This window comes from Rhinopithecus bieti, unplaced genomic scaffold, assembly GCF_001698545.2.
Source record: "Rhinopithecus bieti isolate Rb0 unplaced genomic scaffold, ASM169854v2 scaffold_11587, whole genome shotgun sequence".
Taxonomy (NCBI): Eukaryota; Metazoa; Chordata; class Mammalia; order Primates; family Cercopithecidae; genus Rhinopithecus; species Rhinopithecus bieti.
This window is the reverse complement of record NW_016806966.1, coordinates 624,233-651,934: the sequence shown is the minus strand read 5'-3', so window position 1 is coordinate 651,934 and position 27,702 is coordinate 624,233. Positions and strand designations below refer to the sequence as shown.

Sequence of the window (27,702 nt, the reverse complement as noted above, 5' to 3'; positions counted from 1 at the left end):
TACCCAGGAATGGCAGGGAGGCCATGCGTGAAGGGAGTTCCCAGGGTCTGTGGTAGCAGCTCCATGAGTAAAAACCATTGCCACATCATCTAAAGAAGCCAAAAGCAAGGGCTGAAGGAAGAAAATAGTTTTGTTAGTGTACCTGTATTTGTTTCCTGTTGTTTCTGTAACTAATTACTACAAATGTAGTGGATTAAAACAATATAAATTAATTATCTTACAGTTCTTGAGGTCAGAAATCTAAACTAGGTCCGCAGGGCTGCAACTCTTCTGGAGGCTCTAGGGAGAATTCCTTTCCTTGACCACTCCAGCTTCCAGAGGCCAACTGTATCCTTTGACTCATAGCCCCCTTCTTCTATCTTCAAAGATAGCAGCATAAGTCAGGCATGGTGACTCACACCTGTAATCCCAGCACTATGAGAGGTGGAGGTAAGAGGATCACTTGAGACCAGGAGTTTGAGACCAGCCTGTATAACACAGCAAGAATTCATCTATACAAAAAAAAAAAAAAATTAAAAATTAGCCAGGTATGGTGACATATACCTGTAGTCTCAGCTATTCAGAAGGCTGAGGCAGGAGGGTCACTTGAGCTCAGGAGTTCAAGACTGCAGTGAGCTATGATCACACTACTGCACTCCAGCCTGAGTGACAGAGAGTGAGACCCTGCCAAAAACAAACAAACAAACAAACAAACAAACAAAAAAAGCCAGCAGCATAGCATCTTCAAATCTCTCTCTGTCCTCCTGCCTGACCCACTGTCATCTTTGTCATCACATTGCCACTGTCTGACTCTGACTCCTCCTACATAATTGTTATAAAGGTCTGTGATCACATGGGCCCTATCTGGATAATCCAGAATAATCTTTCCATCACAAGATCTTTAATTTGATCACATCTGCAAAGTCCTTTTTGCTATATAAGGCAACATTCACAGTTTCTGGGATTAGGAGGTGGACATGCTTGGGGAGCCATAATGCAGCCTACCACAATACCTTATGTTTGCTTGCATCTATTTATTTATATGCCATAGTTATGTAGAAAGAGTCATATTCATTGAGATTATGTTCAGGAAATGAGAAAACAGAAAGCCAATTTATGCAGCCAGTATATGAACAAGTGGTAAGAGGGAAAAACTATGTACCCAGAGCTGAGAGGAACTTAAAGTTGTAAATAAGTTACCAATTGCCTCTAGGAGACATAAAGAATGAAGGAGCCTCCTCTCACTAGCAATCGATCATCTTCCACTTCTATACTTATGTGAAAGACTGAAAAAAAATAGGAGCATTTTAAAACAGTAGTAATAATGTAATACTATCACATTATAATATTATAATAATATATTAACTATGCATTGTAGCTAAATGTTTCATAACATTCTCATATGGCAATGTGTTAGTTTGTGCTACTGCAATGTAATACCTGAGACTGGGTAATGTATAAGGAATGGAAATTTATCACAGTTCCCGAGGCTGAGAAGCCCAAGATCAACACACCAGCATCCAGTGAGTGTCTTCTCACTGTGTCCTCACATGGCAGAAGTCAGATGGGCAGGCAGGGGACAAATGCTGTGTCTTCACATGGCAGAAGAGTAGAGAGAGCAAACCCACTTCCACAAGCCCTTTTCATGATGGTGTTAGTCCAATTCATGAAAGCAGAGCCCTCAACACCTAAACACCTCTCAAAAGGCCCCACTTCCCAACATCACCCCACCATCCCACCACAGGGATCAAGTTTCCAAGACATGAATTTTGGGAGACATATTTAGACCACAGCAGCTCATGTTTTTCCGGGGCAGAGATGTGTTCTGTGCAGAGGGTGCAAAATATAGAGTGACAGAGAGGACGTGCAAGTACATACGAGAGGAGAGTCACATGAACACAAACCTTTCCTGTGCGCTTGTACCTTCCCCTTAGGGAAATTCCAGGCCTAATAAGCTTCCTGGGGGCTGCTGAAATAGTTCTAAAAGCTCTACTTAATCCAAAGTGTTAGTGGTAATTCAAGTCAGGCTTAGCAATCCTAAGAGCATCTTTGCTTCTAATAGTTCAAGCCATTCATTAACTCACTAATTAACTCATTAATTCCTTAATTAACCTATTATCAACTATAGTAGCTTATGAGTATGTATTGGTAAATTAATTATAGTCCTTTTCTTGTGGAGCTAAGAGTTGGGGTGTTTCAAGACACCCTAGAGATTTCACTGTCTAGGAAGGAGGGGACATAGATGTCCATACTCATAAATTGGGGAAAATGACCAAAAACATCCAAATCTTTTAAGACTTTTGGATAATGTTTAAAAGACCATAAAAGTTACATTTATGCGATTGCTTCTGGCCTTCTTTTCACAGAATATGTTTGAAGAAAGATGAACAAATGATTAGAAATGATCACTTGACTCAGCTGGAAAATGAGGGGATGAAAGGCAGGGGCTAAACGGAGTAGGCACTGGATAAGCAAAAGCAATGAAACAAATTTCTTTTCTAGCTGTGTACAATGGCACTTCAAGAAAACACCATGCAGTCCTGAACACAGGTTTCATGTAGCACCTCTCTCAGCTCTGGTGACAGTTAAATCACCCTGATGACCATCAGTTGAATGAAAACCACCGCATTGTTTCAACTGAGTCAAGTTTTCCATGTGCTTCCCTGTTCTCTGGGACTGTGTCAGTCCTCTGCAAGGGAAAGTAACTCTTAGCTACTGTATTAGTCTGTTTTCACACTGCTATAAAGAACTTCCCTGAGATTCAGTAATTTACAAAAGAAAGAGGTTTAATTGACTCACAGTTCCCTCTGGTTGGGGAGGCCTCAGAAAACTTACAACCATGGCAGAAGCACCTTCTTCACAAGGCGGCAGGAGAGAGACGAGCCGGGGAAACCACCACTTATAAAACCATCAGATCTTGTGAGAACTCCCTCAGTATCACAAGAACATCATGGGAGAAATCACCCCCATGATTCAGTCACCTCCCTCCCTCCACATGTGGGGATTACAGTTCCCTCCCTTGACATGTGCAGATTACAAATTGAGATGAGATTTGGTTGGGGACACAGAGACAAACCATATCAGCTGCTCTTCAACACTTTAAACAGCAATTTGATGGTACATTTTGGGGAAACTAAGTGTAATGAAAACCTCCCCTACCCCTACAACTGGTTTCCTCAAAATAAGGAATCTGCAATCAGGAGACTGTGGCTAATGTAGCTGCTCATCTTTCATCAGTATTTACACTATCAACTTTACATCTGGCCCACCAAATATAAGACACAACTCACTAGCTGCTCTACAACCACAATGCCAAATCTCTTTCTCTTCTGCAGCTGACTGCTTTTAATGCGGGCATCTACAGCATCCATTTCAGCCTGAAGGTTCTTAAACTATTGCTGTGGAACCTCTTACTTCTAGCACAATTCAAGAGTCCCTGGATTGTGACAGGTCATGTGTGTCAACCATCATTGGTCCTTTCATTGTCCTCTCACAATGATCTCGCCACCCAAGAAGTAGAGCAAACACAGAGGTGAAGGCAGAGGGGAAAAGAGGAGACGGCGGAGTCACAGGATTCAGGAGAAGGTCAGAATCAAAGAAGGACAAGGAAGGTGCAGGGGAGACCAGGGGATGTGGCTACATGGTGGCTCAGACCGTAGGTGTATGGCCATAGAGTTTAGCTCTCATGTGCCTGGGGCACCATGCTACACAAGTGAAGTATTTGTGACAAGATGGTGTTGTGGTAGAGAGCTTGAAATTGCACAGCAGACTGCCTTGCTTGAGTTCCAGTCTTTGTTCTTCCACATGACCTTGGAGAAAATATCTGTCTTCTCATCTGCAAAATTGGGAATTTAATGATACTTAACTTACTGCATATGTTTGTAGTGGGAAATATGAGAGTTATGTGAACCATTTAATGCAGTCCCTGGTGCATAATTTGTGCAATTTCAGTGTTAGCTCTTACTTTGACGGCAGGATTGACCATATACTGACCCAATTTCCATTTCTTATCATGGAATGTCTTTTTAAAAATTTAGTTGTTTTGTAGAGGCCCACTGTCAGTACGTCAGTGTTCATGGAGGAAAATCACTATTGATCCCTTAAAAAAAAAAAAAAAAAAAAAAAAGTCCAAAAGTAAAGTCCTGAAGAGTGAATTGGCTTTGCCATTTCCGCACATTTTCATTCTGGGGTTCACAAGAATAAAAATTTCCCTGTATTCCCTGTGTTGCCAGTGGGGCAGAGACAAAGAGCCTTAGAATTTATTGCTAGCAAACACTTTTAAGAGATCTTTTGGACTGCCAAAATATGTATTTTCAACATTAGATAAATAACGGGTTCTCCATGTTTAACCAGAATGCTTACTTTGTCTTTTATCATCTCGTAAGAATTAATTTTATTTTATAACTGAATTTTATATCATTTATTTCAGACATTAGTTTAATTTCTCTTTTTTAATATACTCAGCAATTGAAGATATCACAGCAGAAAGAGAGTACGAATCTATAGTAATGCCAGCATATTTTAAAACAAAGAGATGACTGTTTAAGAGCTGTTCATGCTCTATTGTGGAGGAAAATTTTCTCCTACTGGACTTCTAACCAGCCACAAAAACCTATGCTCATTGTGCAAACACTGCCATGATGACTGGCTACCTTGTCATTCACATTGCCTTGCTACAATCACTATAAATGGGCCACAGGCATTAGGATGCACTAGAAAATTCCTGTTGCAATGATAGCATTACATATGTGGTGTAACATATTTGGCTATTGCATTAACGTGCCTGGCTATGTATTGGAATATTTAGTGCCTACCCATTTTCTATGATTCAGTTAATGTCAATGGAAATGACAACCAGATCTGGTGTACTATAGTTTGGTGGTGGTGACTGTCTTCCCACTACTACATTATAAATTCCCCATGTCAGAAATCGAATTTAATTCATGATAATGTGCCAAACGTAGAAAAGTGTCAGGCATGTAGTAAGCACTCAATAAATATTTGGTGAATAGAAAATGATAAAATAAAACTTTGAGATTAGCAGAATGCTGGTGTCAAAATAACCTAGCAGAAAACGGATAAGCAGTTTTAAGAGTTTCAGGAGGGTTAGAAGATGAGGTCATTTAAAAAAATTCTTTCTAATAAAAATAACTCCCTGAGTTATTTCTAAGTCTGCACCTAAGACAGACTCCCTGCAAGACTAGATTCTGAGAAACTGTTCCTGTAAAAGATTTAAATGAGACACAGTGTAAGTCTTACTCAGAGTTTGAAAACCACCTTTTAGTATTTAAAAAGGCATTAACCAACATCATTAATCAATAGAAAGGAATGTTCACAGAATGCTTAGAAGAAATGTTTGCTAAGGCAAGAAGTCAGAGAAAAGGAAGGCATCCATGCCCAAGGCTGAAGACAAACGTTTTTCTTTCGCTTCAACAAATTAAAGCTCCTAGGAAAGAACAATTGACCAGAGGGGAACATTACTGTACAGCATATAAAATACTGCCAAGGTCAGCAAAACCTCAGCTTTTACTTTTTTATTTTCTATGCCAGTGATTGTTGAGAAATTAGTTTCTTGCAAGCCTGACTTAGACATTATGCTCAGAAGTTACTCAACACCAAGGATTTGGAAAGTACTTTTATTTCCTTTACTGTTTGATGACAACAAGAATGAGTTACAGACATTTTCAGTAAATCTCTGTGCTTAAAATTGTTTATAAGGCCATTTCATAATGTCAGTGTGCTTTAATTTGTTCACTCATGCTGGATTCTCTGCTTCCCCCTTTGCTTTGGGCTTCTGAGAATTATTTCCAAGCAAATAACTCTACCTCCAAGATTCCCAAAGCCACTCAGAAAAAAAGAAGCCACAAGGATGCATTTTTTTTTTTTTATATGAAGTGGTTTAGCTGTGTAGAAAGAAGCAGTTTTAAAAATCCCACATAGGGTATCTTTGGACACTTATGTAAAACTTATATGTAAGTATTTTAGCTGAAGACTGAGAATCAACTGGATTTATGGGGAGATAGTCCTCTATTTTACGGTAAGTTCCATGCTTACTGTACATCTCCCAGGTCAGTGGGGAAACTTGTATTATGTTGTACTGTGTTATTTAAAGATGCTACTGCCATATGCAAGACAGTTTCTGTTTTGCCTTTTTTAATCCTTCCAATTGTTGCAAAAGCTGTGTGCTGGGTCATCCCCACAACCGCTGTGAACAAGGACATGGACATGCCTTGCGAGGTGGCATGGGTTAAAGACCAAGGCTCAGGACCCCACAGGGCAGAGAGGCAAACTAGGCTCGTATTAGCATTAAACCTGTCACTTGAGACTGCATCATATTGCTTCATTCTTAAATACTTGAAGACTTCCATATTTTCTGCAAGTTAATCTTAGGCAGTATCAGGGCTCTTTTTTGTATATGATCAAATCACTTAATCTAATTATGCCCCATTTTTTTTTCTTGTGATTTGAAAGCATCATGAAAACCTTTTATATATGCAGGTTTATCTGTTACTACTATGAAGAATTAAAAAATTCAAAGCCTTCTCATTCAGAAAATGTTAGGCCAGATTCTGTAATCACCTATGTTAAAGAACAAAGCTAAACAGCGAAATCAGGAGGCAGGTAATAAAAGACAGATCACATTTAGACAAAGACATGGTTACTTTTTTATTTGAAGAAAAAAAAAAGTATGTTTTAATAAATACTGCAGAAACATTGACCAAACAAACATACAAAGTGACTTCAACAGTTTAAAAAATGCAACAAAAGTTCTGCTTTATAACAGTTATAACTTATTTTCTTTTTACAATATTTAAATACAGAAAGCACTTGCCAGCTATTTTGTAATACTGCCCAAAGCATAATGCTGCATCAATCAAAGCATATTATGTTGGTAAAATGTCTGTATTTTATGGGAAATGACTGGAATCGTATTTTCTTGCAGAGACAAAACAAAGTGCTTGTAAGACATAGAACTGAGTGTTGTAATTACCTTAATCTCTCCTGCCACAATTTAAGGGGAGCACAGCTTCAACACTTCAAAAACGAAGCATTATCATGGGAAAGAAAGCTCGTTTTCAACAAGCGCCAACAATAAACAGGTCAGATCTGGTTTCTTCTCTGAAATAATCTCTAAAATGAACTGGTCAAAAATATCTGTAAACTATTTTAAATGCTTATTATTTTACGTAACAACAGCGACCAAGTGCTGAACATGGACCTTGGCTGCGTCTGTTCAGTGAGGTTTTAGCAATCACGCTCTAGAAATGCCCTGGTGTTGTGTCAGGACTGAAACTCTATCATATAATCTTCCACTAGGGATTCTCTAAACCTTGGGTAAGTGAGTTCTTCTCTCATCAATGTTCATTTAATGAAAGTGAAATAAACCAACAGATCATCAGATGCTGCCAGTTTTGGAGCTCCAACCCAAAATAATAGTCCTTTTGCTTTGTATTTTTGGTAGCTTAATTCCAGACAGCTTTACTCACAAACTGTGCTTTCCGCTACTATTCTTTCCTTCACTCATTACCTCTTCTGGTGAAAATAGTAACTACCTTTTTTCTCTCCTTGGATCATTCTATGACGTCAAACCAAGACACCTTTTATTTGACTTTGCATTTTTATCAACGATGGCAAAAAAATCACACAACTTCTTTTCTAAACAGCGCACAAAATATTACATTGAGCAATTTACCACTTTTAATGACAATCACAATGAAGAACAGAACCATCAGACTGAATAAAAATCAACACTTTTTTTTTCCTATTTGATCTATGCGATCTTTGCAGTGCTGGTCTACAAATCTTGCAAGATTGCAAAGGCTTTCCTTAGAACCATCCTACTCAGCTATCTTCAGGAAGGCAAGATTTCAACGCCTCATGAAGTTTTCCTCTGGATATATCCCCATGGGTCCTGATACAATTTCCATTTTAATGATGAGCTAGAAAGAAATTAGATCACATCCTCTAGAAAACTAAATGCTAAGGTCACAGTGCCAGTTCCCCAGTGAGGACGGTATATTAACATATACTTTTTGTAAAGGAGATTAAAACATTTAAAATTAAATCAAAGTAGAGATCCATGAATAGATTGTAACAAAACAAAACAAACAAACAAACAAAAAAACCAACAAAAATGCAAGCACCATTCAGAGTGTGATTTTTCTTCTCGGAGGTACTCGCATCTCCCCTCATCTTCCTCTAGCTCATTTGTATCTCCATTTTTTTGGCATATTTTTCAAGTCACACTTCAAAACTCTTCCATGTATTCACTTCTCACCACTTGGTCTACATGCCGAATCTAAGGACAGGATTCCAAAAAGATGAGTATCCTCTCAAACGCCTCCGAAGCCTCTGGCATACGTGACTTTAGCTGTGCGCTTCATTTAGACTTCACCTTTTTGTTTGCTGCTGTCTTTTACACTAGATGCCTTTGTCCTCATTAAAGATAATGAAAGATTCACATCACAGTGCAGCTCTTCGCTTTGTCCTTTCGTAAGTCCGTAGCAACTGCCGAGAGTTCTGGTCTGCTAGGCATGTGTGAAATCCGCTTTGTGGCTCTCTGTGATTTGTTCCGCTTAACGTTTTTATTTGTCTTATTTACACATGCCAAGGTGGCAACGTGAAAAATGTCTCTGACACTATTTTCCGACTGTAAAGCTGAGCATTCGATATAAGTAGCTGCTCCAATCTGTTTGGCCATATTTGCCCCCTGAGAAGCAAAAGAAGGGATTTTAATCAGCAGTTAAGACTTTGGGGGAAAGTTAGCTAGTGTCTTCTAATACTACAAAATAACAATGCATTGCAAAACGTTTACTGATATGTTAACAGAATTTTCCAAGTGTCACTGCAAAAATAAAAGTTGTTAAAATTTGAACTGCCTTATTTATTACTTCATAAATATTTGCAGTCAAGAGCCAATCGCTAAGATGTCCAACTCTCATGGCTCATTAGAGGTGTTAGAGCTCTGAATAAATGCTAAAGGCTGATCTTAACAAACGAGGACACTCATTATCAAACACTTAATATGAGGTGATTCAAAGAAGTGTAGAGTGGAGCTAACGAGGTGATTCATCTTCACTATCAACTGCAAGCAAGAGTTAACTGGTTACTCAGGCTTTCCAGGGTCACAGCAAGCATGGAATGGCCCAGAGAATCTTACTGGTGAAGTAAGTTAGCTGAAGGTCATGAACATGAACTCCACATTTTCCACACAGCTCTGGCTGTGGCGATGTGGCCTTGAGAACCTGTTCCAGCGTCTCCTGGGGGGACTCCATTTCTCTTTTCTTGAGGGTAAATGGCATTCAAGACTAGTGACTAGGTTGTACCAAAAACAGGGGCAATGAATGAAATTTAAAATCGATTTTGAAATGTACGTGATTGTGTCTTACTTAGGGCCAAAATAAGTTGAGGAAAGGAATAATACTATTGTGACATCTGTTATATCAAACACAAAATACATAATTTCTAAGTGTGAACCATACCACCAATATACGCAACAATAAACATCTGCACATCAACCAAAACTACTCATTTAAAATACCGAATTTTTGCTAATGAGAAATGGAAGACTAAGAAGACTGCAGTATTTAAAATGATGATTCTTAATACAATTTTGGTATTTCAACATGAACTCTCTTTAGATTCTGGTTGTAGGTTTTACGAGAATGAGCTTTTGAAATTGATTCTCATTTCTAAATACTTGGGGGAAATGCCTATAGAAATGAAGACCCTCTGAAAGATGGTGTTATGGAGTGCTACAGTTTACTGGCAACAGCCTTATTATTGCACTGCCGACTGTAAAATCAGATTACCTCTCTTAAAGAGTATTACTGATTTTGACCACATTCTCTGTTAAACCTTTTGAACTTTAAACCTACTGGGAGTTGCAGAAATATACAAGGTTAGCATATCAACTGTTTATATACCCAAATATCATGTAATTACACTAATAAATGACAGCATTTTAAATTTCACAACTGACCACTGGCTGAGCGTTTAGAAAAGAAGCTACTTTTTATTTTATTTATTGTGAGTGACAGTCCATTTCTTTCACTCTTTCTAAAATTCACGTTTGCACATGGGCAACATATATACCTGGTCATAGGACACTGGCGTCTGCCTGTGATTGGAGAGTTCTACTAATGTACTAACATCTGTCCGCAGATCAGACTTGCAGCCGACCAAGAGCATTTTGGTATTTGGACAAAATTCCTGGATTTCACCTTTCCACTATGACAGAAAAAAAAAAAAAAGATTAAAATGAACAAAGTAATGGCATCCATATCATAAAAACCATTTCTCCACTGACAGACATTGGAATGAAACTCAAAAAAGATGTTAAAAAAGGAGTGTCCCTTGAGGTGAAGAAGCAAACTTTGCATTTATATCCTGAATAGATGTGAAGTTTTACGAGTTTTTAAGCATTAGAGAATGATTATGTATATTATGATCCATTCTCCCTCTCTGTGACTCATCTGTTGCTACTGAAAGAGATTTGGTAGATGTTGTCCAAAGGTAGCTTCAACAATGTCTTAATTATTGGCATGTCTCTGAAAGATAAATGTGTCTTAAGAATAATTATATATCCTAACAAGTGACCACATCCTTCGATGTGTGGATCTGATCCTCCTTAACTAGAAGGCTGGGGATAAGGCAGAGGCAACACTAGCACAAGTATGCATTCCCTGATCCCATCATGAAACACTGAAGCATGCCACCGCGAGCTGAGGCTCTATTTAAGTACCTGAGATAGTTAATAAAACAGAACATCCTGCCTTGAAGGAGTTTCTGTTCACATGGTTCCATCAACACAGATCATGACATTTGCAAAGGAACATCTCTTGGGTGATTGGGAAGGCAGCCGGTCCTGTAGTTCATATGCCTTCGAATTAGTTTAAAACTATTTCAATCTATTCCAATTTGTCTAGTTGTTTCATGATCTAACAAGAATTATTAGCACCCTCAGCAATGCCTGGCTTGGAATTCCAACTGTCCTCTTTAAGAACAAGCAAGTGGCTTTTTGTGGCTTCATTTCCTCAAGCTTGAGCTCTGCAACAGCATGGGAGTCAAGGGTTCAGGGTGGTCACAGGAGATCTTTGGCCTTTGAGGGCAGGGCCTGGAGAGGCTGAGATGGGGAAGTGGCGCCTGACTCTTCCCACCCACGTTCACAAATATGTAAGTGTTCTACAAAGTACTGTGGCCATGACAATGATGATTAAGACATAGCTGTGTCTTCTGGAAAGAAATTCACAGAATACTGGGGGTGATGAAGTCATGTATTAAGTACAACACAAGATAAGAGGGACATCCTGAAAGAATAACTTAAAAGATCACTAGAGGAGACATCTCCAAATCTAGGGGTGTACTTTGGGTAATGAACTCTAGTGCAAAGTACACCAGTGGATTCAAAGGAGTAATATACTTTCCATAAGAGCCCATAGTGTCCACTTCTTCCTTTTGCCCTCGCTTTCGCTTTCCTTCCTTCCTTCCTTCCTTCCTTCTTCCCTTTCCTTCCTTACTTTCCTTCCTCCTTCCTCCTCCTCCCTCCCTTCCTCCCTCCCTTCCGTCCCGTCCCTCCCTCTCCCTCCTTCCCTCTCTCCCTCACTCCTTTCAGAATTATGTAGGAACACCTACCATATGCTAGGTGGCACTAGCATTAGAAGTGGAAGGTGAACTGGAAAAAAAAAAAAAGAAATTCTTCCTACTTCAAGTCATTCTAACCTCCTCTTCGATAGTGAAGGACTTAAAGGCTTCCATTAATCAAGACAAACCACAGGGGTTATCATGAGCCTTAAACCTTACAGGAATGTAAAACATACTCATTAATATCTATAAGGCCAAAGTCACTATTCATTTGGTCTTAGAAGAAAAAAGCAAAATAAAACAGGAGAAAGGCTTTTCATCATAAATTATGCATAGCCTGATACTACATCAAATAAAATCTCCAGTAAATAAGCAACCCCTTTTATCTCCAGACAGAACTAGACATGTTGTTATGTTGCTCTTCAGCTGTGTAATGACTTTGGCCTCCCTCTGCATGTCTAGCAATTGTTTACAAGCATTAAAGACAGGAAAGGTGTATTCCTGCCTGGATTTGACAAGCATTAGCATTATTTGTGTTAGATATGTATTACTCAAAATTGAAAGGAGCTAAAAGGGAAAAGAGCCTTTGATCTATTAAGAAAGTCTTATTTTATTGAACTCTGTTTGTAATATTTAGTAGAGACAGAAGGATGATTATACTTCAAATCCTGCTTTCACAATGACACACAAGCCAAAAAATCAAATATAATAGAGGAATGTAAACTAATAAAAACACACAAAATACAAACAAATTCCACTAAAAATTAAAACCAAAAAAACAAAACCAACCTAGGCACACCTGCATGTTTGTCTTTCTTAATCCATACCATACTCAGACTGGGCTGCATGGCTCACCCCTCAGCTGACATTGCCTTGCTCTCAGCCACATCCGGTGTCTAAGCCAGTGTGTGGAGGAGAGGGAGTGCTCCACCAAGGGTCTGATCCTGAAGCCCCACAGCACACAGGCCAGGTCTGAGAAAATAGCTAGTGGCTAATAAATGCTGATCCATGGACTTACATGGCACGTGCCTTCTACAACTACCTGGAGGCTTAGTCCCTGCTGCTGGAGGTCAAGAAATGCCCCTTCCTCCCACTGGCCTCCCTACTTCCTGTGACCCATCCTGTAATAGGTCCTCTTCCTCTTGATCTCCCTCTGGTTCCTTCCATCCATAGCTTCCTTAGTTAGGTTCCTTCTTCACCCGCAGAACATGACTAACCTTTGCCTCCATAAATCATGTGTACGTTATAATATATAACATGTTTACAAGCACTGCTTCTACATTACTAGAAAGATACCTGATCATAATTACTAGACAGATACCTGATCATCAGACAATTCACATTGGACACATCCCTGGTCCTCCTATACTAGTTCCATTTCTGTTTCTAATAATACCATAACTAAAACACAGCTTATTAAAATAGCCATTATTGCATTCCTTTCACTAACTGACTTGAAGTCAAATGTAAATCTGTAAACTAAGGTGCAATCGGTTGAGTCACTGAAAGAAGGAAGGAAGACATGAATATGATAGTAATCAAATATAACTGTTTTCAGCTGTACCATTTTCTCCCGAAGGACAAACACGCAGGTCCTTGAAAGGTATTCTGTTTCAGAGCTTCATGAAATAAAATTTCAAGCATGTTCGTCATCAAAAAGTGGAAACTCCATTTTGGTGTGAAAGGGTTCTTTCTAGTGTTTAATTATAAATTGTAAGGCAGGGAATTGACTAGAGTCTTTGAGTTCCCCAGCAATCCCCATGTTTCTATTTATATATCACCTAGTACTGAAGTAAGTCATCATTCCCCAGCACTTGCCTTTTTGAGGACGCTGTCCAGGGTCTCTGGTCTACTGATGTCAAAGCAAATCAGCACGGCATCCGAATCAGGGTAAGAGAGGGGGCGGACATTGTCATAGTAAGGAGAACCTGAGAAGGAACAAAGATACACAAATTTTCAGATGAGAGTCCCCTTGTCTGTCATGCATTAACTCTACCCTTTCGGGCTAAGTCCTTTGACTGTCACATCATGACCCGACCCCCACTTCCCCTAATTCTTGGAAAAGAATTCAAACAGACACACAAAAGCCTGCTTAGAAGTATATGATGAATGAAGCCTCACATGTATCTGACATAAATTCAAGAGGAGGGCCTGGATCTTAAGGTGAAATCTGTATGGTTCAGAGACTAGGTCCTGAAGTTACCTGGGTGAAGTAGGGAAGCATCTGGGGCCAGGTGGTCTTGAGTGTAAACCTGCCTCCACCACTAAAGAGGGAGCGGGCAAGGTAGCTTTAGGACTCTGTGCCTCTGATTCTTCACTCATAAAATGAAGATGCTGACAACATACGTATCTGAGATTAAGTAAACCCAGGCAGTGCCTGGCTTTTAGTAAGGGATCAATATGTATTCACTATGGGTATTATGGTTGTATTACCGCTACTGTTAAAAGCTGAGTGGTAAAAAGAATCAGAAACTGAACTACTTCTTGGGAAAGAGACCTAAACTCAAGATAAATCGGACAGCAGGATGGGGGTGAATGAGGGAGAGTGGAAGAGGGAGGGTTCAACTACGCAAAGAGAAACCACAGTGTTACCCCATCTCCAAGTTGTAAGTTTAGATAGGCTATTGACCTTTGAGCTTGCTTATTTTAACTTATTGCCAAACCCTATACAGATTTTCTTCCTGTTACAACCAAGAATGTAATAAATGTCATATAGGATCATGTCACTTTTTTACAGAGTCCCATCTCTGAGAGTGACGCTAAGGCACGATCCAAGGATCTTAACCTGAATTAAATCCAGGGTACCCTAAACATTCAAGGCACCAGCCAATTACGTTAACCATAGAACTCTCTAGTCAATCAAGGACGTTTTTCTATTTCTTTAAGAATTCCAAAGGATGGGCAATTACATGAGGCCAATAGTTATGAAGTGACTGACTAGAAAACTAAATACAGCCTGGCAAATACTGCTTGTTGAAGAAATCGTTTTCCGTATACTGACATTTCACAAGCCTCACATGAAAATGAGTTTACTAGGCAAATATATACACACGTATGTATCTGACTCCAGAGTAGAAAAAGAAAATCTAAACCACCAAACTCTTTTTAAAAGTCTATTTCAATTTGACATCACTTTCCATTTTGAGCAGAAAAACAGGACATGTTGTCCCCTGATAAATCAAAACCTCAACAGGCAAAGTCAGGAAGAGAGACTTAAAAAGCAGCTTTAAAAAATATCACTGTTTATATTTCTATCAAAACAACATTTGCTTGGAAGCTGTTCTTGTGATCTAAAAGGCACTGCAGTCAGGGGGCATCACCCTCTATTCACACAGTACACTCTGGGTCCCTGGCATCCGCTGTGGAACCCCAGGCAACAGTGCAGCTTTTTCTCTAGCTGCTTTATGATGGACAGTGACAACTTCAAGCCACGTGTGTCTGCTAAGCAAGGAAGAAAAGAAAGTTACAAGAATCAGGAAGAAAAGTGTGAATAAATAGAGAATTAAGTCAGAGCTGTTCAAGAGCTGCAGCAGCTGCCTACCCACATCTGGAACCAGAACCCTGGTAGCGCAGAGGCTGACAGCTGAAAGATATTTCTCAAAAGCTTAAAGGGTTTAGAGTTTAAAAAGTCAAGTCATTTTAAGTATGAAGGTATATTAGAATGAGGCTGTCTCTGAAAATGACAAGCTGTGGCTGCCTTTTCAGTCGCTGAAAGAACTCTGAGGTGAAGAGAGTAATTCACAAATAGTTCACTCATTTGAACATTCGAGAGGCATCAGAAACTAGATGGTTGAACACTATTTATGGCTACATTAGTATTTCTGTATTAGCTCTGAGAAGTTCACACTTTTTCAACTAGAACCTTTCCTGTTTCTGTGTCCAAAGTCTAACCCTAGCACAGCGCCTGCTGTAAACATTTGAATGACTCTTTCCAAACAGGGAGTCAGAAAATTATGGATCATAGAGTGGAGCTCCAAATACTGGACACATATATGAGAGTTTCCTCTGCTCCTCAAAGTCAGCAAGAGACGACCTGATCCCAGACCCAGGAAGGCAAAGCTGCCAACAGTTAGGATTGTCAGAAACCTAACGAGGCTTCAGAGATCTCTTTTCCCAGAAGTCACTCACAATAGGAAAAACCGCTCTCTCCCTGTGGAGAGCTTCCAGTATAAGCAGACCTGGTATCTTTAGAGGACATTTTCAGGTACCTACCAGCTCCTTTCAGGATATGATTTGTATGATGTGAGAGTACTCACTGCTAATTCCAGATGTAAGACTACTCTATGACAATGGAGACCATCTTTTCCAAATACAAAAATTAGGAAAAGCGACTGAAGAAATACAAAGAGGATGAAAGAGTTTAATTGAAATTGAGACTGCCAGGAAAATCCTGAGGAATGGTTTCAACATTCAGGTCACCAAGTGACTGCTGGGAATACCACTCCCTTTGTAGACTATGTTTCCCGTCCCCCACCCATTTTATGGCCACAAAGGAGATCTGGCTTTGTGCTCAGCCCTGTGTCACCTGCAGGAGACTGCTACCTACTAAAATCCAGTGGGGCTGGCTTCTGTGCTTAGTGCATATATCCAAGTATTTCCAAAATTTAGATCTCTGGCCTGGTTTTAAAATGAAACAGAGTTCTCCAGTTAAACCAGATTATCAGGGAAGTTTGTATCTGCTTTTGTTTTTACCTGGTTAACAGTACGAGTGAAAATACGTATGTAGTGCAAAGGTTTATAAGAAATAAACCACCATGCTTGTGGAGGTAGACAGGTAATTTTTAAGAGCTTTAACATGATCTAATTAGGGATGACACTTTGATCCCGTTCTATTACTTTTGCTAATGAATAGTGCTGCTTTTAGATCAACACGAGTGTCCAAAGGTAAAACTGATTCCCATATTTTTTAGTTATAAGCATAATTTGACTGGCAATGACAAGAGTAATTTATTTAAAATAACAAGACCATTTATTCGCTATATTTTCGATAGGTTAAGTTTATCCTGTCATAGATAGCAGTGTCTATTGTCTCTATTTTTTCATAGTGAAAAATATTTATATAGAATTATCAAAGAACTGTCCCACCAGGAAAGATGTAATTCATCAACTCAGCAGGACTTTCAGGATAAAAAAAAAACAAAGCAAAACAAAAAACAAACACGCACGCGCACACATGCGCGCACACACACACACACACACCCCTCCTGTGTAACATTACAGTGTTTACTCTGTGTTTAAGCACTTGGAATTCTTCCTTTTCTTCCCCAGAAAGTCCAAGAAACTGCACAAAGGAAGTAAGGCAAGCAAAGCTGGAGAGGGCATGGTGGAATCACAGGCATGCGTGAGATAACACAAGCCAAAAGAAAAGGAAGAGGAATTCCAGAAATGATTCTGTGACGTGAGAAGCAATATAGAGGGGCAGAAAGGACACCAAAGGAAGCAGCTGAAAGTAAGTGGGTAAAGCAGGAACAATACCTGCCCCTAACTCCTATATCCCTCCAGGAAAGTCTTACAACACCCTGTGAAGCCAAACAGGAAAAAAAAAAAAAAAAAAAAAAAAAAAAAAAAAAAAAAAAAATTAACTTCTATAGGTGTTTCTTAAAGATGCACATGAAAAACTCCCAAGGTGCTAACTACAGAACTAAACACAACACAAGCAGGAGGGCTCAACATTTTTTACTAAGTAAAAAGTATGAAAGTATTCAACTTTCAGTGCAGTACATGGTAGGTGCTGCTATACATAGAGTATGTGCTCTAGTACCGAAGAATGGACTGAAGTCCAGCAACATTTAGGAACTGCGTTTTGCGTGTCAAATAAAGCTCTTTCAGCATATGGAATAGCCTAATGCATGTGGAAATTCTCAGATGCAGCATTTCTCTGGTACTGTATGAAACTTTTCTAAGCTCACAACCCTATTCCAAGGTCCTTTTTAAGTAACCTGCCAGACCTCTGAAGGGAAAACTTTGGGAAACTCTATATTGTAAAGAAACAACTACACTACATATGCAAAATGTGTGCCCCCCTCACCCAGAAAACCTAGTTGAAAGGCTTTGCTGGGGATAGACTGGAACAAGTGTACACTTGGGGATCTGTGAGTTGCTCAAGTTTGGCAAACATCAGCAAAGTTCTAGAGCGCTTTTGAAATTTCAGATCTACTCATCTTTATATTCAAGATCATTAATTCTGGGTGAGAACAGAATTTCCAGCCAAAGAATAGTCACAACGTGCCTCACCCAGAAACTAATTCTTCAGACACATACCTGCCTGCTGAAGTCACCCTTTCGCAAAGATAGAACACACCATATATGTACATACTTAAATGTATATGTAAGAAGATTCATGCCCAAAAGGGAGGCTTTATGGAACCTTTTGCAAAATACCAGTTTAAACACTGTGAGGCTTTAGAGGAGTCAGAGAACTGAAAACTCTTCTTGTTGAATATTTCATAAATATAATTTATTTAACTTGAACCTTCATTTGAAAAGCTTCCCTTTTCCCCTTAAGAAATTTTTACCAAGAACAGTAAGTTAAAGTTATTGCATATTTTTGGCAGAGAAAAGTAGATTAACTTTTGGTATTTTTAGTGACCACCACGAGCACATCTGAACTCAGCAGCAGCTAACATGTGAGAGGGCCTGATCTGCCCAATTATTACAAGATTGCATTTCCTCATGCCATCTCTAATCACAGTAAAAGGTTTAAATTAGCAGCAATCTCAAGAATGTGAATCAAGTCTGGGCAGAACTTTGGTGTCTGACTTGGTATAAAATTGTTTAGTTCTTGTTTCAAGTAGTCTGCACAACAAATACCATGCCTGCAAATATGCAACAAACACTCCCAGGAAGAATATTTTGTTTGTTTCTTCCATGGATTCAGATAATAGGAACTATGAACAGATCTTATAAAATTTTGTGAGCATTTATGTGTTGCTATTAAGATGGAATAAATATTTTCTATTTCTGGGGGCAATGCAGATACAAAATTGGAAAGTCACACAGATAGACATGTTTGGCCTTTAAATAAAGGTTTAGCTTTAAACTCCTAATCTTATTGAGATACTTAAAAATATGTAAGAATCAAAAAATTTTACTGACAGTGGAACCATGGTTAAGTCAAGAGCTTTAGGGATAAGAGTGTATGTATATGTATATGCCTAAAAGTAAACAGGGATAATGGATTCAAGGTTTTGTTTCATATGATATCTAAGAATCAGATTTCTTGGAGTAGAATCCCATGACTGAATTCATCTTTCCACAAACTATGTCATCAGGCTCATTTTTCAAAACCAAAGTGCACAACACCTGGTCAAACTTCTGAGGCAACTACGTTCCATGTCAATAAAATGTCTGCTTTCCCAAGGGAGACTCTGAGAAAGTGGCCAATATGTAGCAACTGAGAAGTCATTTAAAGGACATCAGAAAATGATTGAGCCACGACTAATTCATTTGGCACAGCCCGCCAGGCACCATGAGCTAACTGGAGAAAGTATTGGTCCTTGGTGTCGTATTTACATGCAAAAGAACTGGATTAACGAGGAAACATCTGGTTATTTCAGGTGGTATCAGAATGACCAATTTGGACGCTTCATTGAAATGTGCAACTTAGCGAGAAACCAGATTGGAAAAAAAATAGCACTAAATGGGGCTAAAAAAAAAATCTACAGACAGATTTTTAGACATAGAAAGAGCATTCATACTGCCACCTCCCTTTTTTTAGGAGGTTCCATGGTTTAAATGGAAATTATTGCATGGTGGACAAATCTCCAAATGCAGTTTTATGTACTGCTTATTGGAAACCACCATACAAACTATCTGTTTTACCTTAACCCAAGTCTCTTACAGAGTTTCAGTGTGGAAACTCAAGAACTCAAGTTAAGAATTAAACCTAGTGTTGAAACCCTAAGCTCCAATGGATCATTACTACCTGATGAAATGCCTGGTTTCCTGCAATTTCACACTTGATATTCAAATCCCAAGCATCCATGCTTCTCTGGCTCCTTCATAAATTCTTAACCTCTTCCTTTCTCCTGGAAGGTTAATTTAAGTTATAATTCTCAGCTTCCAGAATCTTGTTTTCTCTGAGAGCCTCTATATGTAAGCAAGTTTCCATGTGGGAGGGATGTTAGAAATTTCTTAGAACTTAGTCAACTTCTAGAAAGGAAAGGAATTGTGGTGGGCCTCAATGAGCATTAAGTCATGAGTTAGGGAGCCTGGGCTACCCATGTGACCTTCAACAACTCTTTGGATCTTGTTGCTCCTGGAAAAATCCAGCTTTAGAACCTCCAGGTTCACCCTCCTATAAACAGGTATTACAGCACTAGACAGGAGGGAGTTTTTCTATGTCCTCTGTTTGTCCTGTGGGTATTCGAAGAAGGTTGTCAGGGAAGAAGGATGTCTTTACCCTGTTCAAATCTCAGTCTACAGGCATCTCCTCTCACCTAAACACCTGACACTTAATCTGGGCTCCTCATTTGATTTATTTTGTTCATTTGGGAAAGCCTGAATATTTTAAATGTTATTGTCACTTGTGTTTTCACCATGTCTGTCTTATCACATGGTGAAACTGTGAGTACCTAAGGGCAGAAGCTGCTCTCGCCCAGTTCTGTACCCCTCCCATAGCATCTAGCAGATTGTATGCACACAGAAAGCACTAAACCATGTTTACTGACTTTATAATCATTTTTATGTCTTGTCTAGATGTGTTCATTTATATGCTAAATCACCAAAAAAAAGGGGAGGGGGAGAGAGAGAGCAGTGATCTCTTTTTAAGCTGCTTTTCTGGATTAATTATATACTAATCTCCAATACTGCTGAACCATTTCCATCCCTATTAAGAAATATTTCATTAGAGAACTTGTCACCAAGACCATTCTTCATACTTGATGTATAATAAGCTAAATATAACAACTTAGATAGACTTCTGTTTATAGAGAAGTTTGTTCTCATATTAAGGCCATTGGGTAATTAAGATATTTTTCCTCCCTTTTTCTCTAAGAAATAAAGGATACTACCTTAACTGTTAATAATGCTAAAAACTAAAATAGGAAGTACTAACTTTAGCACTCAGGGCTTGAAAGAAACTTGGATCATGACAAGATTCAAAAGAGTGTTCATGAGGCAATAGCATAGTTATTGTGGGGAATTTTAACAGCTGAATTGAATATATTAAAAGTAATAATAAGCCTTAAATAAAATGTGCATTAACTTGCCTTGGTTAAAAGCTGGAATGAATGATTATTACTCCCTAAATCACATGTGCTGAAATTACACTGCAATCAAATCTCTTAGGAAAAGATATGGTGATCCTTAAATGACTATGTTTCTATTATTAGTAGGCATTTGGCTTCATGCTACAAATTACTTCTATGCTTGGCAAATGTGGCCAATTTTGAAGCACAAGATATTAGAATTACTTTGGTCTTACTTATTACTTCACAATTGAAACTATTACCCATTGTTTTGCTGAAACTCATTGGGTTAAATTTGAAAATCAATGGGAGCATTTCTGCAACTATTAAGAATGTTCATTTTATAATGAAAATATTTTTTAGGAAAATGAAGAAGTTATGGGCCTTAAAATTCCCTCTCGTAGATGATTCCTACAGCATTTTTACAAAGGTTTTATTTACTTTTGTTGGGGGGCTGGAGTACTGTAGCCCTAGGAATCAACTGGCAAAATGCCTTTTTTAGTTGCTTTAACTGGTGTGTGCAATGGGAAGGGGAGGTAGCTGTTTCCTATCTGAAGAGGCTCCAGAGGATCTATAAGCCCTAGAATGTTTGAGAAAGGAAAACCATTGCAACCAAGTGGAAAAGGGCACTGGGGTTCAAGGACCTGACAAAATTGGGTACATTATGAGTTGTCAGTGAAATACATGCTAAACTGGAAGAGCTTCTTTTTCTCCATTACCCCACCTGAACTGTATGCTTCTTAGGCGCAGGACCATACTTAATCAACACTGTATCTGTAAGGTCTAACAGAGGGCCTATTTATAGTGGATGGAGAAAGGGAGAAAGGAAGGAAATATTAAATTACTGTGCCTCAAAAAGCAGGAAATTAATTATTATTATTTTTTTTTTGGTGCAAAGCGACTTCACATATCCTACTTTCACTTGATAATCTTCCCCACATCCAAATTGTCAGAGTTTTGCCTATGCATGATCATGACTGCTGGGGGCAAAAGTAGACCCCTTAGGAGAAGCTGTCCAACTAAAGAGGCCAGATAAGAGAAGAACTACTTCTGTCTTTTAAATGGTTGCCCTGCTGCTAGGAGGGTAAACAGGACAGGAAGTATCATTCAAAGGACAATGTTCACCCCATCTCTCTCCCTATGTAAGAGCAGTCAGGCACACCCAATTTTTCCTATATAAGTCTCTTTCACAAAGTTCTAGCAGGGAAATAAAAAGTGCAATTTATCTGACATTTAGAACTTTATAGACTTGGCTTGGATCTTTTCTCCAGAGTTAAATTGATGGCCTTTGGAAAAAATAGATGTATCAAGAGGCATAAAGCATATGCAATTATTTTTACAATCTGAACTAAATAAATATTTTAGTGGGCAAAGAAAATGTCAAACATTTACCAAAATATAATCCTGTCCAGAAATTTGCCATGAAAAGCTTGGAATTAAATGGAAAAATGTTAAAGATCCTTGAAATAATTAGTTGCTGATGCAATGGTTCCTGCTGTATATAAACAACAAATCACCTTTGATGGAAACAGGCTATTCTTAGAATTTAAGTAAGCAGTGCTTGGTGACTATGTTTAACTAACTAACATTTCTCCTTATGAACAACATAATGGAATTCTAAATAATTCCCTTATGCCTCTTTTTTCCATTTGTTTAAATCTAAATTCTAACTAAGATTTCATTACTGGATAATTTTGCAGTACAAAATTTTCTTAATCACATTTTCAAACCTTTATATTTTAGTTAAACATACATAGGTTTTGGTTTCATTAAATAAAAAGACAAGTGATTATTTCACTACAAACTTCATTTCAGATGATTATCTCTAATTTGGTGAAAGGCAATGTTTATAAAGTTGACATTCTTTGTGCACAGGTAATTCAGTGTGAATAAATGTCAGGTAACCTCATCTCCTTGGAAACTATGCATATCATTACTCATTTATTCATTCATCAGATTGTATTGGATAACTACTGTGTGCAAGGCATTGTGCTAGGTGTGCAGAGTCTGTAGAGTTTTGATTAAATGCATGAAGATACCTGAAGTGGTATTTATCTGCACATTCGACGGACAGCTTCCAACTATAAACTGCCCACATTTTGTTTTATTTTCTAACCTTTATCAAACAATGTGCCTTTTCTCCCCTAAAAGAATCAATTTAGCCCTTTAGGCATCGAATTCAAAATATCCATTGGTAGTCCTGTGACTCTTGAAGCTTGAGATAGGAAATGTATAGCCCAGCATTCCTATAATCCCACCCGTTCCCCCTCCCTGTCCAAATGGGTTTCATTCCTAAATCCACCAGGAAGCCTGGCTCTGCCCAGAACCTGGCTTGCTTTGTAGGCTGTAAAAACCCCAGCACGGGATGCCAGATCCCCTAAGACTAAGAGCTGAAGCCAGCCAACATCCTGGGAAACAAAAAGACCTGCCTGTCCAGCATAATAAAGCCAAGAAGTGTACAGTGGGAAAGACCCTGCACATCATCTAGCTCAGTGTCTTCTTTTTACAGATGATGAAAATGAGACCCAGGGAGGTAGGGGATTTGCACACAGAAATCCATGGTAACCAGGAGCTAAGATCTAAACACAGCTTTGTATCAACGACTGGATCAGACCCACTGCTCCACCCCGTGCCAAAATAATTTTTATCGTGCATTAGGTCCAAACAGGGCTGCGGGTCGGGGCAGGGAGTACTGGTGCTTATTATTGCTACCACACCAGCTGTGCCATCCAGTAGGCATAACAAATACATACCATGATATGTCTGGGAATCAGAGCCCAGTAAGTATCAGGCTGTATAATAATTCTGATGATGGGAACTACTGAAATAAGGAACCACTTGAATTCTGTCTACCAACGCCTTCTCCATAGTTTCGAGTCTGTGTACAATCCCTAACAGAAAACACGGCGGCAAAGTCCTGATTCTGCTGCCCTTGGAACGGCTGGAGAAAGAGCCTGACTCCAGGGGGAAACAAAATCAGCCCTTCTCACTGCAGCAGTCGGAGCATCTGGCATCGACCGTGAGAGGCGCTCGCTCGTGCGAGACTTCTCGCTTGCCTTTGTGCTGGGACTGCCTCTGGCGACCCTGTCAGTCTGGTTCCTTTCTTGCTCTCTGATCTCCCGCGTCCCCTCAGGGGCTCCAGCGGTTCAAGCTTAGGGTTGTGGGAAGCTCACAGGAACACCTCCATGAGGCCACTCCCCGCTGGGCGCGGCTCCACCTCAGGGCCTCCCCGCCTGACAGCAAACCTGCTTGTTCGCACTTGCGCGTTCCTTCTCGCTAGTTTCAACCCGGATTTGGCTCCCTGCTAAATTCCCAGCCCTAAGCGCAGGGGCCTTTACCCAGCCTTCCCAGTGGGTCCTGCTTTTGCACAGCCGACACCCTTCTTGGAAACAAACTCGCTGGACACCGCTGGTTAGGGCGGCGGGTGCCTGTGTCCCAGTCCAAGACCTCACATGGTGCTCCCCTGCCACTCCCCGGCCTTTGACCTGGCCCAAACCCCTAACTCAGCCAGGGGGCCGGATGCCTTCCCACCGGGAGGGTACCTAGCCCTCCCTACCACCGCGCGGCAGGTAGGTGGGTGGGCGCATGGGAAAGCAATAACCCGGCCTTGAACCTCAGACCAATGAATATAACCCACTGTGGCGCCAATAATTCAAGTAGACTGGGAGGTCAAAGGCGAATAGTGTTGCCTGCGGCCTTGGAGGCAAGCAGAGTGGGGGATGCAATAGAAGTCAGGAGGGACTGGTGTGGTGAAGGGGGAACGGCGTGATCACTGGGATGGAGTGAGGAAAAAGGGGAGGCTTGGTACAGGTGGCCACCGAGGCGCCGCGGACGGCCGGCGGCGCTAAGAGGAGGCCCAGCGGCTGCCCGGCCCCTGCGCCACCAGCGCATTCCTGGCTGTAGGCGTCACGGGCGCCGCGGCTGCCTGCGCTCAGTTTCTCTCCTCCAAGAGCGGCAATTGCACGTAACCGCGTCGCCTCCGGGATTTTCTCCCGCCTCCCATCACCCCCGCGGCGCTCCCCGCCTCCCCGCCAACCAGCAGGTTAGATCTAGAAGGGGCACCCGCCTTGAGCCGGGTGGTTCCGCCGAGGCGCACGCAGCGCCGCTGCAACACCAAGGCGACCAAGGCGACCCAAGGCGACTAGACCACGGCTCCGCGGGCAGATTGCTCCCGGCCACCTAGCCACTAGTGGCTCCAACCGCGGGGTCACCCTGCGAGCACACAGCGCCCTCCTCTCCCCACTGCCATCTCCTCGTCCACGCTGTCGTCTGCCGCCCCCGCCCAGAAGGGATACAATTTTCGCCCAACAGGGACCGTGGGAATCCTTTGGGAGAGCCAAAGTTATGGAGGGGCGCAGACGGCTTGTAGCGCGCGGTTTCCCGAGACCCGCCGCGCATCCCCCAGCGGCTGGAAACCCGCCCCAAGCGCCACGCGGTCCTCCCACTCTTACCCGAAGTGTCCCACAGGCTCAACTCTATTCTTTGTGTGTCGATTTCAAAACTGGCCGTGTAATTCTCAAACACTGTAGGAACATAATTCTGGATAGACAAAATGGGCGAAAGAGGGCAAAGAGGTTATGTTTAAACGCACGAGACCCGTTGAACACCCTTCGCCTCCCGGCTCCCCAATTCAGAAAGAAAACCCTCACACATCAGACCACACACTAAGCACATAGACCCTTTCCGAAACCCCTGTCCTACTCCCCACCCACCCGACCCGGCTCTCACAGACGTGCTGACCCGAATCTCCCAACCCCAGGTTATGCACACAGGAACGAACAAGTTTCAGGAGCTAACCAGCCCATGTGCAGGCGCGTCCCAACCCTAAACGTTTACAGCGCACTTTCCCTTTCCCCGCAGTCTAACCAGGGGAAAGTAGTAAGGGCGAGAAAGACTTTTTTTTTTTTTTTTTTTTTTTTTTTTTTTTTTTTAGCAAAAATGGGTGAAATCGGGGAAGCCCACCTCAGGACTGGGATCCCACTGGCTGGCCGACCCCCTCCTGGAAGCCGCGGCCAGCCACACTCACCTCGGGGAAGCAGTCCTTGGCGAAGACATGGAGCAGCGCAGTTTTTCCACACTGACTGTCTCCCACCACAACTATCTTGCATTTCACGTTCTGATTAGGATCCATGATAGATTTGCTGGATAATTTCTGGCTGGCTCTTCTCTCCTTCATTGATGTTGCCTTATTTTCTCTTGGAACAGGAATTTTCTCTTAAGAAGAAAATATATTTCTCTCTTTATAAAAGCAGATATAAAATAAATCACAAGGCTGATGGGCAACCCCTGAAACGCGGCGCAGACGAGGAGGAGAGCGAGAGGAGGAGGTTGGTTACTCCCCTCCAACAAGTTTTAAGCCTGACTCCTCACCGCGCCTCCCAAGTCCAATTCCGAGCCGACTGCTTTGTTTCACGCTCTCTGCGCGGCTTTATACGCCTGGCCTTCCAATCCTCTTCTTTCTCAATGAGAGGAGGAAACTGATCTGCCTCCTCCCCTTTTATGGAGCCTGGGAGTGAGCGCTGTTGCCTTGCTTGCCGAAAATGTAAGCAGTGCGCCCTCTAGGGTGCCCGTTCGGGATCTATTTCAGACCAAGGCTCTGGGACATCATGAAGACCCCAAAGATGCTTTGCTGCCAAGTCCACAGGGCAAGGTGGGAAACTGGTATCTGTGCGTATTGATTTGAACTACAATCCCTTTAAATATAGTTTAATATAGGGGCTTATCTGTAGAAGCCTCATGACCTTTTATGAAAACAAACCTTTCCCACCCAAGTTAAAGCACAGTATAAAACATAGGAAGCAAATCTTGGGTGGAGAATGGTTGAGTGGTTCTATTTTTTTTTTTTTTAATGGTTTTTGTCAGGTACATAGGCCATGGACCAAGAGATTAGCCTCTTTATTCCAGATGCAAGAACTGACTTGGCTGGGTCACAGCAGTACACTGGCTTCTGAAACCTGTCAGGCAGAAAGGTTTTGAGGAGTGGGTATAGGAGGTGGGAGGGGAGAAGAAAGGGAAGTGGAAGATGCCCATCACTGAGTGACAAAGGCCATTGGAAACTCAACCCTAGGGACCCAAACATTTGTCAGCTTAGTTACACCTCCCCACACTTGCAGTGAGGAGACGGGGGTGGGGGCGGGGCAGATTTTGATATTATCTGTTAATTCTTTATAGCCTCCATCTTCCTGGAATCAAAGCACCCTAGGCTGGACTTAGAAGGCACAAATATCTTTAGCTGAAAAATGCAGGTACAACCCTCCACCCTCTCCTCTCCCCTCCTCCACATCCATCTCTCTAGCCCTCCTACTCTTCCCCGCAAGCAAGAGTCTTAGAAAGGACCAGAATAGTCCACACATTTGTTCTTTTTCTATGAGAAGTCTTTTTCTCATCTTCGTCTCCTGCACCCCAAACACTCAGGAGGTTTCAATTGTTACAATGTAGTGGGACATTGGCCAAAACCAACTTATATGGTCCCCTATGGAGACTCCTAGGCTTATAAATGAGAAGAAGATGAGGTGAAAACAAACAAAGCAGAAAGTTCAACATGGGAAGTGAAAAGGCACAATGAAGAGTGGTCAAAAGCACTGATGTAAGTAGTGGACTGGTAGGGCCCCTGAAGCCTAGGGGATCCAGGAATGATGTCCTATTTGGGGCTGAGAAAATTGGAGGCCCCTCAGAGAGCACTGACTCAGACTCGATCGGTGGGTCTGTGTTTACACAAGTGGAGGATTGGCCCACAGACAAGCGGGTTGCTGGTCCTGCTAGGGTTCTTAGAGCAGCCTTTGCCAATGTTTGTTCTTCCAAGCTGTAATTCCCTGCTGACACAAAGTGTGCTGTGGCCCAATTAGTGAGGGTGACACTGTACCCGCATCACCTTTGAAGATTCACCAAACACACTGATGTTGCAAACATTTAGAAAACCTAGAGAAAAGCAGACTATGTAACATAGTTTAAA

General features: G+C 41.0%; 1 protein-coding gene across 2 annotated transcripts; it reads right to left on the bottom strand.

The window, feature by feature from the left end:
• Positions 1-6,620: 6,620 nt before the first annotated feature.
• On the bottom strand, positions 6,621-26,215 carry RND3 (Rho family GTPase 3). 2 transcript variants are annotated; one of them, XM_017879084.1, is made up of 5 exons: positions 25,777-26,215; positions 25,202-25,289; positions 13,381-13,490; positions 10,075-10,209; positions 6,621-8,689 (listed from the first exon to the last, which is right to left on the bottom strand). In XM_017879084.1, exons 1-5 carry the CDS (start codon positions 25,924-25,926, stop codon positions 8,438-8,440), a joined length of 735 nt encoding a protein of 244 aa, XP_017734573.1. In that variant the 5' UTR covers positions 25,927-26,215; the 3' UTR covers positions 6,621-8,437. The 2 variants fall into 2 exon arrangements, with proteins under 2 accessions (XP_017734573.1, XP_017734574.1); XM_017879085.1 differs by lacking the exon at positions 6,621-8,689 and adding an exon at positions 8,710-9,294.
• Positions 26,216-27,702: the final 1,487 nt, after the last annotated feature.

Bases quoted from the DNA above. Each gene is read 5' to 3' on its own strand.
- RND3 (XM_017879084.1), bottom strand. From the start codon at position 25,926: ATGAAGGAGAGAAGAGCCAGCCAGAAATTATCCAGCAAATCTATCATG. The intron at 25,290-25,776 runs GTGAGTGTGGCT...TTGTCTATCCAG, and splicing joins CCAAGGACTGCTTCCCCGAG to AATTATGTTCCTACAGTGTT. The intron at 8,690-10,074 runs GTATATATGTTG...TTTGCTTCTCAG, and splicing joins CGCCAGTGTCCTATGACCAG to GGGGCAAATATGGCCAAACA.